Source organism: Dermacentor andersoni, chromosome 9, assembly GCF_023375885.2.
Source record: "Dermacentor andersoni chromosome 9, qqDerAnde1_hic_scaffold, whole genome shotgun sequence".
In the NCBI taxonomy this organism is placed as follows: Eukaryota; Metazoa; Arthropoda; class Arachnida; order Ixodida; family Ixodidae; genus Dermacentor; species Dermacentor andersoni.
The window spans coordinates 104,083,117-104,100,924 of NC_092822.1; the positions used below are offsets into that span (position 1 = coordinate 104,083,117).

The 17,808-nt window shown below is 44.9% G+C and overlaps 1 protein-coding gene across 3 annotated transcripts in view; it reads left to right on the plus strand.

The window, feature by feature from the left end:
• LOC126527901 (uncharacterized) overlaps positions 1-17,808 on the plus strand; it is a 110,891-nt gene that overhangs the window by 43,337 nt on the left and 49,746 nt on the right. For all 3 annotated transcript variants that reach the window (XM_072284267.1, XM_072284265.1, XM_072284266.1), the window contains 3 exons: positions 4,502-4,620; positions 6,584-6,699; positions 15,323-15,468. In XM_072284267.1, the coding sequence (XP_072140368.1) occupies positions 4,502-4,620; positions 6,584-6,699; positions 15,323-15,468 (381 nt within the window). The remainder of the gene's footprint in view (positions 1-4,501; positions 4,621-6,583; positions 6,700-15,322; positions 15,469-17,808) is intronic.

Genomic DNA, 17,808 nt, shown 5'->3' on the forward strand with positions numbered 1-17,808 from the left:
TGCACGGAGGACATGTTATGCTTCTTTATAGGCAGCGATAAAGTGATGATAGTGGACATCAATAAAGAACGCAGCTTTCGTATCTCAAAAAATGACCAAAAATAGATTTTTTGAAAAGCACATATTCCGTTTGTATAACTCCTTTTTTATCTGATTCCGAATTATGAACGCTTAAAACTGCGCAGAAGTGGTCAAAAAAACTTTTTTAGCAGCGAACGTGACGAAAAAATTCCGCGGAAATCGCGAAAAAAAAAAAAAAACGGCGTTTTTCAAGCCACGGTATTCGCAACGGCGCAACCGAGCGCCGCCATTTTGCCCGTGTTGGAAAGCGCATTTCTCCGTCTTTAAGTTTGCCGCGCCAGCCACCTCCTCCATTCAGAAGCAAGCGCGCAAAAAGCAAATGATTGAAGGCCGTTCCGAGGCCTCCGGTTGGCCATGCCCGTCACGTGGCCAATTGGCGCTTCGCCATTGGCCTCCTTGGCGGTGCGTGTCTTCTGCTCCCGCGCCTCTCTGCGCGCGATGTTCGTCTGTATGTGCGGGGTATAATTTCAGAAGCTCACATCTGATGTTGCCCGTGGCTCGCGTGCGTCTGAAAGTCGCCTCGCATTGTTCGTGAGCACGTACGGAGCGTAGTTTCGGCAGCGGGTTCCACCTCCACAAGTGACAAGCGCCTCCTCGCATCTCGGGTCGCCGAGATCGCCAGTGCTCGCGGAACGTAGCTGACTTGTGATATGCGCCTGTGTACTACATATCGGCTCGCCGTCAGTGCATGAGGAGCATAGTTTCGGAAGCTGGTTTGTGTTGTGATACGCCACTCTGGACACATCAGTTCGACGCATTCATCAGCGCTTGTGGGGCGTAGTTTCGGAAGTTTACTGCTGGTGACCATGGGTCGGCGACCGCTGAAGTACAAGACAGCTCATGCTTACGGCACTCGTAAGCGGAAATCGGCGACGGTGAAAAAGACTGCTTCAAGGTCGCGTGGCAGTACTGTGCAGCATAGCGCAGAAGTCACAGACGCGCAGCCGAGGACTCCACATGCGGGCGGGATGCGTACGCGTGCCGATATGACTTCGTTCGGGAGCCGCCGCCGAGCACTTTATACGCGGGCGCAATACCTACTTGTGTCGACGATGTTGAGGAGTCGCAGTGCTTCTTACGTGGGCGAAACATCTCGTGCGAGCAGCAGTGGCACCGTTGAGCTTGTGCCGCGTTCCACATCGTCGTATGCATCCAGCGATCGCGCCTCGGGATCGTCTCGGCACTTCGCACGATGTTGCTACGCCGTCTGCAAGTACGGGCGGCACCATTCAGGCGCGCCTGGAGCCGCGTTTTGTATCTGCCGAAGCATCCCGGTAGGTCACCGCGAAAGTGTAGGCAAAACTCGGTTCAGTGTCGGCGACCGCGCGGAAAATGGAACTTATGGGTGAAGGCGAGGTGCTTGCCGGTACGGAACAAGCCGAGGAGTTTCTCACCGCTCAAATGACTGCCTTGAACGCGCTTCTCGGCAAATCTAAGTACCAGCACTGCTCCCAACCAGGACTTTCAGTTCAGCTGGGAAGAAGACATCGATTAGCAGCGCAAATGATACTGGCGTGCGCGTATTGCGGCGCTGTCTCGAAGGGGTGGTCATTGCCGCAAAAGGAAGGTCGCAAAATTTTTTATGTGAATATGAGAGCTGTACAGGCTGTTGAAAGTATTGCCAAAGGGGCAACAGCCTTGACCCATTTCTCGTCAATAATGAATGTCTCCCATAGAGGGTTGCATCGTAAAACATTTCAGAAACATCTCGAGGCTGAGTTCACCTAGCTGTCAGTGAGACAGCTGCTGCCAATATTTTTTCTGATGCTGCAGTGGCAGTGCACAATGTTTAGAGGGTGATGGACCCTACCTTTAATAACAACATAACAGTGGTTTGTGATGGGACGTGGTTAACACGGGGCCATACATCTCACAAAGGTGTCGGCACTGTAATAGAATTTTTCACGGGACTGGTGCTCGACTGTGTGGTCCTATCAAACCGATGCCATGGTTGCACGCTTGGCCCCAAAGAAGGGGATGACGGCTATGATAATTGGAAAGCATCACACGTCTGCCACAAAAACACAGATGTGAACTCTGGCAGAATGGAGGTTGAAGCAGCATCGACTCTATTCAGGGGGTCCCTTAGCAAACATGGTTTGCAATATACGAACATTGTTTGTGGGGGTGACAGTAGAACCTTTGTAGCATTTAGTTGGGGCAAGACTTATGGATTTATTCCATTTACAAAGGAGGACTGCATTAATCATGTCAAGAAAAGGATAGGATGGGGATGGCTCTGTGTGCTCTGATCACAAAAGGCAAGATAGGGCAACCTCTTGGAAAGAAAGGTGGCCTCACTCAAGATTTAATAAAGAAACTGACAATTTAGTATGGCATGGCTCTGCATGACGACAATGTTCAAGACATGCAAAAGGCCGTGATGGCAACATATTATCATATAACATCTACCGACGAAGACCCCCCATAGTGACCTTTGCCGCAAGGGGCCCCAAAGGTGGTGCCGACATCAGGCTGCAGAAGCAGAGAAGAAACCTCCACCTCCTCACAAGTCCCGGCTTGGAAAGCATGTTGCCGGTGCATTGCTGCCCGAGTACCAACGCCTTTCTGACATGCAGCTCCTCAGCCGTTGCCTAGAGAGCAAAACCCAAAACGCTGCCGAAAGCCTTCATTCGGTCGTATGGTCACTGCTGCCAAAATATAAAAACGCATCATTAGTTGCGACAGAGACAGCTGATCATGAGGCAGTCTGCAAATACAGTGCTGGGGCCCGCCGTGCGTATGCTGAGTATTGTGCAACACTTGGACTGCGACTGGGACAACATGCTCTTTGCAGAGCAGCAGAAAAGAATGTCTTGCGGGAAAAAAAGTCAAGCAAGGCACATCAACCCAAAGGCAGGGCACTCAAGAAGCCGCGCACTGAAAAGTACACAAAAGACTACCACCCCGGTGCCTTTCGGTAATGTAAAATCTAAGGTACAACTTTGAAAGCCTTTTTCTCAAAATGACTTTTCTTGCTTTCTGCTTTGCTTGTACCACTGATTTCTTCGTGACCACTAGGTCTATTTCAGTTACGTGTTTTTTCCCTGTATTCCTGGATGTACTGTCCAGGGCATGACACTCTTGGTTTTGCAGTTTGACTTAACTACAATTAATGATTTGGCTACTTGCTCACAGCCTTAATGCTTGTGGTACAGTCAGTCACCTCTTAAAATATGAGAACTAAAAAAAATTGCATTGCAAATAAAAATATCTAAGAATGTCACGACCTCAACCATTCATCTTAGAATGCACAGTGCCTTGCGCACCCGTTCTATCATATTTTTTAAGTGATTCAGGCTCGCAACAAGGCCAGAAGGAGAAAAATATTATACATAAAAAGTTCTAAAGATATCTTTGTGAAATTTATTAGTAGTATCACAGAAACGTTGCTGATAAGTCTACCAATTTTCATAAAAATCCACGAAGAATTAAGAAAGTCGTTATCGAATGCCACGACCCTCCATAAGTAAATAAATTTTCATTCTGTGAAGGTGAAGTTTATAGGTTTCAACTTTTTCTAATTTACAATATTGGAGGCCCACTGCGTTTTTCTCGCCAAACAAATGGGTGCGCATTCAATGTCTACTTTGATTAGGAGCTCTAATATCATGTGTACATTAGTTTTCTACTTTGAATTCATAAAAATTGAATGTGCGTTCGATTCGGAGACGTGTTTCGATCTGGGCAAGTACTGCTAAATGAACCAGTGGTACATTTAGGTCTGTTTTCCTGCCTGTTGCTTAATTTGACACCATGCATAACTCGAGCCATTTCATCAAGCCCATTAGGTTCAATTATGGATGTCGACTGTTTTGCAGCTTTAAGGTCCTATCTTGGAAAGAGATGTTCCAGCTTGCTGGTAGCATTACAGCGCATGGGAGCCACACCCTGGATTCACAATGACTGGAGCAGTTTATTAACTTCATGTTATATCTAATCCTGTGTTTTATATTTTGACTGTTCTAGCTTGCATTTATTGTGTTTGCGTTAATATGCATCTTTTTGTTTTATTGTGGGTTCTTCTGTGTCACTGTGCCTCACAAGGTTGCTTACAGTGATAAGTATACTGGTATATCTGTAGGATATAAGGGGGACGGTAATTTAAAAGTTGATATAACCTTTCCTTTCAGCAATGCAGCACATTTCTTTGCAGCTAAACCTCGGCACAATTAACATGGACATTGCAAATTATTGGATATTCTGAAGTATGTCTGAAATGTTCCTAGCCAATATCAGCATGTAACGAATAGATGCTTATAACTGCTATCAGGTGCAATAAAAGGTATTTTTGTGTTGGATGCGATATGGTTATAACGAGGTTTTACTGTACTTGTTTTGTCTGTCTTTTGCACTGTTTTACTGTGACATAGAGATTGGTCTCCAATGAATGGTGTTTTGTGTGGATCTTTCCGTGCAGTTTGCCAAAAGCTAAGCGTCGGAAGGGTGTGACCGTGACAGCTGACGTGCCGCACGACTTTGGCAAGGTGTCCCACCCCATTGCAGCTCCCGAGGATTTGACTGCCGACTTGCCGGCAGGTGTGTTGCCCGCATAATGGCTCGGACAAAGGTTCAGCATATGCGAGAGACGGGACGGCATCATGCACAACGTGCCAACAGGAAAACATGCTCACGAAAAAATGGTGGTGTTCTCGCACATGTAAATAAAATATTGGCACGTCTGACCTACAGACATGAGAAAGGCGTTGACAGCAGCTGCTATTTGTTGGAAACTTAATTCGTACCTTATGCATGAGTGCAGTGAACACGACAGAGCTACAACACAAGAAACGCACTGCTGTATTAGTAATGAAACCAGGTATTTTAAGTTTCCAGACAAATAAAAATTTGTTGGAAACTTGGAACACATATAGCAGGCATTCTCGATTCCTAAGTGGAAGCTTGGAGAATAGCAAAAAGTACATGATAAGAAGCCAAAGATGCAACAATCGTGACGAAACCAAGACTGATAGGCATAACTTTTGGAAGACAGGAAGAGGACAGTATGGATAAGAGAGCAAAAGACGAGCAACATGATTGCCGAGCTGAGATTGGGAGGCTTGAAATGACCAGGTCATGTGATGCGTAGAGATATAACTGGTGGTCCTGTGGATGTAACAGAATGGGTGCATAACTGATCCGAACTGGAAAAGCATGCACCTTCTTCTTGCTTTGAATCCAGAATAGGAATTTGCACGCATTCTTTGCACATATAGAGGAACAAAAAACTGCTCTGGGTTTACCTATGGAATGTGCCTGTAGTTTACTCTCCCCTTTTTCTTTCTGCTTTGTTTTGCATGGGGTATTTTGCTTTGTTATCCATAGCTTAATGATCTTTTGTTATGGCTTTTGCTTGAGGAGAACTAGCCAATTCCCCTATTCAGATATACATGTGAGGCACAGAAATGCTTTTATTGTTCAAGTGCTGTACTGATGTGAGTGAAATTTGTTGGAGTTAACAGAACAGCTTAATAGTATATATTCACTTGGACGGAGATGCTTGTTTTGGGGGCCTTATAGTTTTATGAAAATAGCCAAAATCTGATTATGTACAAAATAGCTTGAAGAAAGAAGCTTAGAAATTTAAAAGTCTGCATGAAAAACAGATATCGTAGTTCTTTAAAGTGCACCTGCCAGAGCATCTGAAACGGATAAATTTGGTGTGTGATATTACCGCTTTGTCTGAACTAGTTGCAATGTTTTGGGGGCTACCAAAAGTCTTGCTCACGAGTATTATGTTTCACAGTGGCACATGATACATCAATTTTGTCTGCGTTAGATGTAACAGTAGGGGCAGTTCACAGATTTGCAATAGCGTTGTTTATTGTTGAGTTAGCATTGTCAACTTGATGGTTGAGTTATTTTTTATTTGCAATTGTCACAATTTCTGTAACAACTATTGGTAATTTAATTAAAATATCTACTCTCTGTGGTTGGTAGATGAACTTTTTCTTTTATATGAAACAAATGTAGAAAAAAAAAACAATTTACACAAGGGAACTTTGGCACTAATGTGTATGGGAGCTGCAGGTATGCTGGTTCAGCCAGCAACGAAATATAATGGTTAATACATGGACTTGACTAAACGTCATTTTTCTGACTTCAAACGGCTGTATGGCTTTGCAAATCAGGCATGTTCAGCAAAATAGTGCATTAGAAATGCAAACGTTTACATTGCCTTCATGTGTTTCGAAAGAAGGTGATTTTTTCTTTTATTAAAAAGATGAAGCATAACAAGTATGCGACAGCACTAGAATGTCTTAAGTTGCTAGCACAATGAATAAACAAATACATGCTGCCAGCCATTTCCAGCTAAGGTAGCTGACTGATTGCAGCACCCTCCGGTAATTATTGTGGGAAACATAACATGCAGCAAACCTCGCCAAATTGGGTGCAGTGGATACCGAACGAAATGGTTTCTACAATCCGTGTATTTACATTGCTTGTTCTGAGGTCGCGCTTCCTCTTAAGCACAGACTTCGTCCACTGATATTGCCTTCAGGTGATGAAGCTGCAGGGGCACTTGGGCTCACGGTGGACGTGGACACAATCACACTCCGCGAAGAAGTTCCCATGACGCAGGACGACGCCCTGGAGAGAGATGCGATCCCTGTGGAGGCAAGTGGCATTTCACCTCTGTTGAGGAAGTCCTGGGTCCTCGGTTGAGGAAGTCCTGGTTAAGGCAAAAAGCCGGGCTAGTTGGTTTTAGTAGTTTGACGTATTCACAGCTCTGGAAAAATGGAAGCACACAACATGAAGAAGGCAGGACAGATTCTGATCGTCAAATGGTTTACTAGCACACAGGCAGTACCTGTCGGTGATGGGGTGAAAATTGAAAAGGAAAATGTTCACCACACAGGCGGACCATGCAGCCTTTATAGCCAAATCTTAGGTAGCCAGAATACAGCTTATGTTGGGTGAGTGCTATGACACTTGTCAAACAAATTCCTCATGACATCGTGGCGGACACTTGATTAGTGCATGTTGTCCTTGTTCATCTAACATTAAAAAATATATTGGGGGATACAAGTGTTAGAAAGTCTTCGCGTATCGGCTCTATATCGCTTATACAGGGTGTTTTGGCAAACACTTTAAAAATGTTTTAAAGGTTGCCAGTGGCTGGTAGCTTAATATAGTTCATGAGCCGGCCTACTCGGAAGCGGTGGACGCTACTTGCACAGAAAATTGAAATGCAAAATCGGCGAATTAACAAAAATTCACAAATTAGCTTTCGAACTAATTACCTTATGACTCGTATTGCAATTTACAAATTCTAGCCATGGAGTTAGCAAGGTGGATCCGCTTGGAACGACTTCTCCGGATGTAACCAGTTTAGAGACATGAATTCCCGAAGTTTGCGGAGAAATGCATTGGCGTTCCAGTTACTTGTGTGCTTGAGTGCATGAAACCACGTTTTGTTAACAAATTAACTGGAACATTAGTGCATTTCTCTACAAAGCTTAGGAATCCATGTCTTTAAACTGGTGACGTTCCGAGAATTCGTTCCAAGTAGATCCACCTTGCTAACCAACTCTATGGCTAGAATTTGTAAATTCTAATATGGGCCATTAGGGAATTTTCGTTGATTAGTCGATTATGCATTTCAAATTTTTCTGCAAGTAATGTCCGTCTCGTCAAGTAGAGCTGCTCATGAACTAGAATTGTAATATCTGCCACAGGCAACCTTTTTTGAAAGCGTCTGCTGAAACACCCTATATATAGTACGCTAAGCCAACTAGCTCCCTTTGTTACTGCCTGTACATTACTGACGAGTTCAGCTGATTAAGTTGGCTGTCTGTTTTGGAACGGTCATCGTGCATCACTGTGCTTGCCAAATGCACACATTTGTGGCGGAATGCATTATGATTTGACATTGTTTCAAAGCTTCTAGAAATGTCATGCTCTCTGCTTAGCACATACTGCACGGCTATCTGTTAGTCTCCTGGTTAAATAAGTTGGTAGGGAGGGTGCCATACACTGATGGTAAAAAGAGTACTTTCAGTGGGAATGAGCTAAAGGAATTGGCTGCCTGTTCCATTCGTAGTTAGTTTTGCATGGAAACTTCCGGCATTTGGCTCCTACAATTGCCTTCTGTGCGTGCTGTTCTCAATTTTCTATCGTTACATAGAGCGTTATCGCATGTTTAGGGCAGCACGAATGTAAACTTGGCTGGCTTGTCAGTGCACAAGGCCATTAGCTGGTCCATCGTCTGGCTGAAAATAGCTCTCTGTTCCTCAGGGAGAGTTCATGTTCTTGTTCTTGTTTTGCACTGTGACATACAAGCACTTGCAGGATGAGTAAATGCATTAATGTCTTGTGTTTGCTATCAGCATTACCGCCCCAAGTTGTGGATCACGTAATCTCATGTGGTGACACAGTGGCTGTGGCATAAGTCAGCTGGGCGTGGGTTTGATTCCTTGCAATTCTGATAACTCGAGACTGTAGTGGTTGCACACAAACTAATGACATGTTTGAAATCTGCATAAAAAACTATATAATTCGCAGGCTTTTCAAACCCTTAGTACAAATACAGTTAAACCCCAATATTGACATGTGTTTATCTTTCTCGGGTGACCGCTTTTTCACTAGCTAACAAAGGTTAAATGTTATCGCCCAGTGCGGGACGCATCTGCAAGTATCGGAAGTTTCTCGAATGCTGTCGATGGCTCTCTCTATTGTATGTTGTCGCTGAACCTTGTGCAATCTGATTGTACGTGCAACGCGAATTGTTATCGCAGTTTCATTACAAATTTGGCACAGTCAAGGACAGGACAGGAACCTGTATTGTGCACCTCATCTGTTTTGTTTTGCCAATAGCCATGTGCTTGGACGTTATTGATATCTGCGTGGACAGCGACAGGCACACTTTTCCCATGGAGGACGGTTTGCTGTTATAGGTGAGCCGGGTCTCTTGTTCACAACGCTCACGAACAACCGTTTGCTGTTGGTGGTATAACATAAGCGTGCACGACCAGCATGAGTGAACAAGGCTGAAATGAAAGTATGAGAGTGCACAATACATTTTCCATCATATAATGGAATTCAAGCGGAGAAACAGTGAACACCAGCAATAAATACTAGAGCTCGTGGCAGGAAACTTCCAGCATTCCCTGAAGTCATCGTTGGAAATGGTAAAACAGGACGTTTATGACGATTCGTCACATGCAAACGCTCAAGCCTGGCATAGTTTCTATTAGTATGCGTGCGACCAGAATAGTTGGCGAGAAAACCTTGACAATGTTACGAATATGCGCTCACGCTTACGAGACATAGCAAAAACCTGGAATGACTTGAGAATCACGGAAAGAGCGCACCACCTGTGGGCTGAGTGGAGAGACAGCTTTTTGACGTTTTTCTCCGAGAATAAGCTCCAGAGCTGGGACAGCGCTATAGCCTTCAGATATTATTCTGGCATTCGGTATAATACTTTAAGAAAAGAAGGCTGCTACATGTGACTTCGCATTATTGGACTTGTTGCTCGTACTTCTGATTATATTAGGACTAGCGAAATATATGCACCACGAACGCCGCATACTGTTGATCACTTGCCTGAAAATATGAAAGATTTATTCACTCTGCACCATCAAGAGAGTGCTTCTAACGGCTACAATACTTCATGCGATGAAGATCACAGACTCTACTATAAAAATGTCACCAAGTTGGACATCAGGAGGTCACCCTCTCTCATTTCAAAAGTCCACTTTCCTTACCGATTGTGTGAAGCTTGTGTACATTTCTGGGCAAGCAAATAGGAGGGACGTCAGTGCTTTAGTAGGTAGTGGAGCTTCGATAATAGTTGTAAACAAGAGCGAAATTCCGAACCTAAGTATCGAGAAAGATAGTCCTGTGATGGTGTATGGTTACGATGGCAGGAAACAGACATACAATGAGTGGGTGGAAGGGTTGATCAAATACGAAGGAAAAGGCACCTTAACTAAGTCTCTCGTACTCGATGAAGTAAAATGTCACTTGCTCTTGTCTTGCCCAGTCATGCAAAAGGTGCGACTTAATCTCTACTGTGATGGGGGAAGTCATCACTCGGGATCACTGCCAAATGTCTCCAGTTTCACTTGCTGAGCTTCAGCGGAAGCCCACTACAGTGGTGGACGTTATCAAGCTGTATCCAGGGCTAGTGTGCATCGGGGGCTATCGAAAGGCCACGTCAAAGTTTGAACTATCATTTGAACTTCACAACAAGGCTAGTGAAACGCAAGACCTACAATATATCGCAAGTGAAGAAACATTGGTTAAAGGAAGAAATATAGATGTTTGATGCTGGTGTAACCGTCAACCTCTGCCTTTGCTTCTCCGATCGCCATTACTCCTCAAGGAGATGGCACGTTTAGTCTCGGTACTGATTACAGGCAGGTCAAGAAACAGACTGACTTTTTTTTATTTCCTATGCCACTTATGACGAAATCATCAATGAAACCACTGGCTGTAAGGTCTTTTCTTGCTCGGACCTGTGGAAAAGGTTCTGACAAGTGCCACTGTCAGAGGAGACTAAAAGTTTTTGGCCTTTGTGACACTATTCGACATATATGAATATAACAGACTGCCCTTTGGCTGGAAGAACTCACTTGCACGGTTTCAATACATGATGAACAATGTTCTAAAGCCATATATCGGAATTCTTTGCAATGTTTGCATTGATGACATCATTGTGTATTCGAGGTCTGAGCAGGAGCACACTGAACACCTGGCGAAGGTCTTACAAGCACGCAGCAATCCCGATCTGAAGATAAATGAAAAAAAAAAAAAGTGATTTCTTTCAGCTAAAGGTCTTTTTTTTTTTTTTTTTCGGTAGAGAGTTTGACGGTGCTATCAAAAGTAGCAAACAAGAGTCTGTACATTGAATTTCCACACTTATGAAGCCGCATGACCTTTAGTTGCTGCGAGCTTTCCTTGGACTAGCAAGCCACATCAGGGCTTTCATTGAGGATTTTGCAACGATGATGACAAAGTGCCTGACTGAGCTGACAAAAAAAGTTTGTTAGTTTATTTAGTCTGATGATTGTGAAGTAGTCAGTCAAGAACTGGTGCACCGATCTCGTCTAAACCAGTACTAACTCTACCTGATTTCAGCCTGCCGTTCGAGATGAACACAGGCATCACATTATGGTGCTTTGGATCTTTTTCTTTTTCTGAGTTGAAGGCGTGTGCCAACCACAGTCATTTCTAGTGGCAATTGACCAGTGCACAAGAATGGTAGCTGCACGCCTTTGAGAAGAAGATACAAATAGTTTTATTGCCCGTCTTGACCGAGTGATGTTTTCGAAGTTAAAGGTCATAGTCTCTGCCAATGGACGTGCATTCATGAGCAACAAGCTTCAGCTGTGGGCAGACAGTCGCGGGGTTGTGCTGCGGTGCTGTTCTCCGTATCACTTCCAAGCCAGTGGATTGGCGGAGATCCGTGGCATAAAGGAGTTTATGTCAATGTACCCAAATTTCCGAGGAGGATGGAAGTTCTGCCTAGCAGCAGGCTTTGCACACCGTAACAGGACACATACTACAAGCTTTCGATGTAGCTCAGATTTCACCAAGTATGGTAAAATGCTTAAACTGTCCGCCGAACAGGAGCTTGGAATTTCAGACAAACTTAGCTACTGGAAAGAACAAAAACGATCGTGGAGTGCAGCAGGTATCATGAAGCGATGAAATGCCAGTTCGAGAAGAGACATTGTGGACATATACCTGAAATCCAGTTAAACGACTTTGTTCTTGTCTGAAAGGGACTACCAGGAACCGACATAAACATTCTTGGTCCATTCCAGGTCGTGAAAACGCGTGTGCAGCAAGGCATACTTAAGACGGTTGGGTATATGAATTGTAGACAATTAGAGGTTGCAGCTGTGAGCAACATGCTTCCGTATGACCCCATGAGGGGTGAGACTTAAAAGAGGGGGGGGGAAGGTGGAAGAAGAAGAGGAAAAGTTGGGAGAAGAGGAAGTGAGAAAAAACAAGGATGGCTACCTTGTCATGCTGACTTATCTCAGTTTTATAACATATGTTGTCACTGAACCTTGCGTAATCTCATTGTATGCGTGATGCAAATTGTGTAGTACTTTCTAGAAGACATGCAGGCACCAGTGATTGTCCTGGAATCTTTGATGACTCATGTATAAGAGCCGACGCGCTTGCCCCGCAGATCAGGTTTCGGTGATCGCTGACTGTGCTTGCTGTTATCGTTGTGCTTTGAGTGTAACCTGCTTTTGTGGGCACTGGCTCGCCCAATAAAAAGTTAGTTTTGTCATTCATAGTTACTGTTTTCTTCACCAGATGTCACTACAATGTGACATCTGGTGGAGGTGCTTTTGGGTTCATGTACCGGACGCCACCGTCAAGCCCACACACCGAAGACAACACCAGCCTGGACCATCGAGCAAGCTGCAGGCTATAAAACCTGCCCCTGGAGTATGGACTTCTACCTGAGAAAACTGGAAAAACCGTGGCCAAGTCAACAAACACAATGGCAGGCCCAGTGTCACCCATCTCGCTGCAACAGCCCAGGGAGCCATTGACCTTCTGAGGATTATGGTATGAAGACCTGGAAAACTGGCGGGAAACATACGAAAGCATCGCTATGTTTAACAACTGCAACAGCGAAGACAAGCTAAGCCATGTCTTCTTCTCATTGGAAGACACCACCAGGACAAGATTCCAGAATCGAGAAACCACCTTAAGAACATGGGACCTATTTCGGTGCTACTTCCTACAGACCTTCATGTGTGTCGTGCGCAAAGAGCAAGTGCAAGCTCGGCTGGAAACCCGAGGGCAGCTGCCCAATGTGAACATCGTCATCTTCGCGGATGAGATGACCCATCTTTTCCGACACGCTGACCTGGAAATGTCTGAGGAGAAAAAGTCAGTTTCCTGATACGGGGTGTGATACAAGAACTTTTTGCCGAACTGATCAGCAACCCCCTGAAGACCACAGCTGAGCTTTTGACAGCAGCAACGACGATTGAGAAGGTGCTACTGGAGCTACCGCCCCCTCGCGCGCGCTTGATCGCGTTACCGCGCGCGACGGCGCGGGGTTTAAGTTGGCATGCCTCTCGGTCGTGGCTGTGCATGGCAGTAAGCACAGCTGAGATGGCGTGGCACCATGTAAACTGTTTTCCTGCACGTTTAGTATTTGAGGTTGTGCACTCACGAGTTTCGATTACCCATTGGAGCGAGAGGCAGAACAAGCATTCGCTCCCTGCTGACAGCGCTTTTCCCAATAGCGTTGTCCCATTGCACACGACAGAGTGGCTGGCTTCGTGCAATTCTTACTGCAGATGTGAAGATGTCGACGTACGTGGCACGAAACCGTATCGTTTGTCGCCGACTCGCAAATTTAACCAAGTGAACTGTTTTCTCATTCAAATTTGCTTTTATTGTGATAGCAATTTATGGACACTCCAGCTGCATTTCTGCCGTCGCTGTGAGGTTCCGTATAAAGCCGAAGGGCGCTAAATCGTCGCCGCGCGCCGTATGCTGTATGTTCGAGTGAAAGCGTGGGAGGGTGAGTGGGTGAACGCCGTTCAATCTCGTGTGTGCGAGCGTGGAAGGCAGCCCTGATGCGTGCCCTCTTCTGTGCCACGCGTAGCAGGGGGGTCAGGTGAGGGAGGAGAGGCGTTCTTCTCCAGCGGCTGCTACGGTGCCTCCTTGCCTGCCACTCCGTACAGCGTAAACCACGACGTCTACTACGCCGTTGGCCACGTGATGGTGGTGGTGATAAACTTTATTTCTGCTATTTAAAGGAGAGGTGTGCTTTCGACCTTTCGTCGGCGTTGAAACAAGAGATCCATGAAGGTTGATTCGCTTGCTGCTGCTGCGATTCCTCACTCCAGAATTTTGACAGCAAGTTTCTGAGTTTCTGCGTTGTTCGTGTTTGCCTGTGGTCAAGTGACACTGTGCTTGTTAATTTAGTTAAAACGCATTGGCGGGCTAGTTAGTTTGAATCCAGGATAGAATGTGTACTGAACAAGGACGTAGAAAGAAGCAGACACACACAGACAGCGCTGTCTTCTTGTGTCTATTTCTTCCTATGTCATTCTTCAGTCATGCTTACACATTCTATCGTTGTTAATTTAGTTAATAAGCGAATGTTTATACAAGTTTATACGGCTGATAAGCTACTATCGTTACTTCGTACAGCTATCTACTGATCTGCTGTCGTAGTCAGCGGTTCGGCTTTCATGTGGAGGTGCGAATTTTTTTCAGTTGTCCAATAATTTGAGAAATTCAGCAGCCCCTTTACGTCTAAGAAAAATCGATGGGCGACTGTACTTCTTTGCAAGAAAGGTCTAACTTGAAAGACATTTCCATATAACGAAGCAAATTGCCGATTTTACTGACTTCGTTATATCGAGGCTTAAATGTAAGGACAAAAAAAGTTCAATTTTCAAACATTCTCTAATTCTGCAGCAAAACTGGTGCCAGCTGTAAAGTTCTGTATATTTATAGGCTTTTGTAACTTGTGTTGTTCAGAGGACTTAACTGGAAGTATTTTGGGAACTCTGTTTGTATACATGAAAAGGGTCTATAATGTTGGCTTGTACGTACCTCTAAAGGAGACCATCCCCTTAATAGAGTAGTGTGTTATGCTCAGCAGGTGCCTTGAGTTACCTGATTTTATTCGATTTAGTCATACGATACATGCCACTGCATGTGTGTCCATTCTTGGCCAATCCTCCAGAATGGGGGATGTGCCACTGTGACACAATAAGTACTGGGTCATTAAATGAGCTAGCTTTAGTGATGGTTCTCTGTGCATACACCTGTCATCACCATTCCTTCCTCAATAAACGTCACACATTGCCATCATCCTCGGGACATCACTGCATAAAGGTCTCACACTGCATCCGCCTGCTATGATTTTTACATTTCAGCATAACTTGTCAGTGATGCAGTTTATAAACGTTAAAATTTCACAGTATTGGAGTTGGGACCTAAGTGGTGAATAAACATTAGCATTGCAGGAGATAACAAGTTGCATATGATGAAAGTAAGCACAATATTATGCATAACTGTTGTATGCGGTTTACTGCGCACTGCTTGACTAAGGCTTCACTTCACATAGACTCCAACATCTTTTTATCTCCCGTAGAACTTTGTCTGCAATGGCTGATGCATTGTTTTACAGTGTTGTATCACATCAATTGATTTACCCTGGTGGTTCGAGCCAGCACGCATTCATGTGCAGTGATCGGAGCATGCCACATGTGTTGCCATGTCCCACGTGTCCTCTCCGCAGGTTGAAGACGGAGGAGACATTCTGGATGAGCTGGACAAGCTGATGGCACTACACAAAGGAGAGCAGGCACCTGGTGCTGGATCGACAGCCGCCTCTCCACAAGCAACTGTGGAAGAACCTGCCCGGCCCATCTCACCCATCCCCAGGTAGGACATCCTCGGTTAGGAAAACTAGTTGGTACAGTTCGACATCCTATGCTGGGACAAAGAATCCTATGAGGATGCAAAAAGGAATGCGGTAAGTACAAGCATGGCAGTATCTGGCCGATTTTCAGCATCCTTGTTTGCTTTTGCAGTTCTAGTCTTATTTCAGCTAGGATTTGGGTAATAAGTAGTAGTAACAGTTGTAGCAGTTAAACAACCACTAAGAACAAACATGGCTTTTTTTTCTTTCAGGATTTTTTCTGCTATTTAATTAGGTGCATGAGACTTGATAAAATTAGTTCAGGAAACTCGTTTTAACTAAATCATTTTATTTGAATAGTTGCTTTAAGTTTTTCATGTACCCACGTTAAAGTCGCCCTGAAACTCTTTATGGAAGCCGAGAAGTGCATTTGAAGTTAAAATAGCCTATTTCACACGTACATTGCAGCATAAGTACTACTTTGCGTTCAGAAGAAGCAGAGTTATTGACAATAAAAGATCGCCTTTGATCCCATCCATGGTACTTCCGCTCCTTCTTCAGTGCCATACTGCGAATGCTACGGCAGATCGGGTCAAGCCCACAACGCTCCTTCTACTGAAGGTCACCGGGTGCACATTTTCAAATTTTATTTTGGATGTTTACATAGACTCCACTACTTCCACTTTTGGCGCTTACGATGCCCCGAACTCTGCGGCTACCACCCCTCAACTTACAGCTGAATTCACGGGGCCTACATGTGTCTCATCCCTTTGCTGCACTGATAGCTCCCCTCGCATGCCTTCACTCGCACATGAAGTGTAAGCCACGTGACGACTGTGTTATCGCCCTTGGACTTTATTGATGCTTTTTGCAGCGACCGCGTGGGTGCTGCCATGTTTGATCATGTGGTGATGCATCCATTGCTTGCCTCAAAACTGCCTCCGTTGCCTCCACGTTTACAGTGGGTGTGTATGATGCCAGTGCGGCTTAGCAAACTTGTGTTTCGGGAGATGTCGTATACAGCAACTGGGTGAACGACACAAAGCTTTGGCCACAGCTTGAGAGAACATGCAAATACGCTTCAGAAGCCAAATGGCATGAACAGCGTATACTGTGCTTGTTTTAAAAGTGAGGCTAGATATGTATTCCAAGCTATCCAAACTTTCTTCTAGTGAATTGAATCAGGATTATTGTGTTTTGCTCTTTGTTCTTTACTTGGGAAATATTTTGAAGAAGCAGTTTGTCACATTTCTGACTTGGTAAGTTTCCTTGGGGCAGTCTCTACCTGATTATTTCTGCCTAATCGTTTGCGGATGTGCTCTGTTCCAATAGATTTGTTCTCGCTGCATGCAAAGCTTGAAACATAGCTGTTTTGTACATTGTATGTAATACTTTGTAGGTAAGATGTATTATCACTAGTAACTTGCTCTTGTGGAACATCACGAAACATTCAACTTCGACGATTCGTGCGCTATCGGTGTAGTCTGTCATTTATTGTACATATACATGCACGTAAATTAAGTGTGTGTCCATTCTCCATTCACTTATTCACACGTTGGTGATAGGTTGGGCGTAAGTTTCTGTGCCAGTTGGGGTAGATGTGTGTGGATGCTGTGTGCGAAACATACTAGGACAGAAAGCGGCGCTACTCCCTTTGTGATTGTTTAACGAGCGGTACTCACTCTTGCCGGCGTTTCGGGGCTGAAATACTACCTTGGAGGTTAGCGATACAACGCTGGCAGATGAGCGAATTTCTGTATCCTGGAAGAAAGCCGTACATCTTGAGGTGCCGGTAACATGCACGGACAGTTGCAGAAACGGTCCGCGAACTTGGCTACACAGATTCATTACCTTCCTTATATGCCAGTCACTATTTTTAGAGCCAACTACAGTCGCCGACCGTTTATTCGGACCTCACGGGGACTGCGGAAATGTCCGAATAAACAGGGTCCAAAAAAGCAGATTAAGAAAAAAAAAAATGAAAACCTTTATTTCCACGCACTTATTCGGGCTTGGCAGTAGGCTTGAAGAAATCGGGAGTGCGCCGTTGCACGCTGTTCCGTTTACACGCAATCAGATAAGCCTGAATCTCGGAGAGGGTTGTACGGTCACTATAGGCGGCTGAAAGCACAGTCACTGCTTGTGCACGCTTCGCATGCGACGGCAGCGTAGCACATGGTGCGTCATCTTCCGACTCGGAGTCATCGTCCGGCGGAGCAGCAGAAACCTGACGAATGATCTCGCCGTCGTCGAGTTCTGCGCATGTCAGTACAGCAGTGTCAGCACCTGTGAAACTGTCAAATGAGACGGTGTCCGGAATCTGCGCAGGTCTCGGCAGAACATTTTCCGAGTCAGTAGGGAGC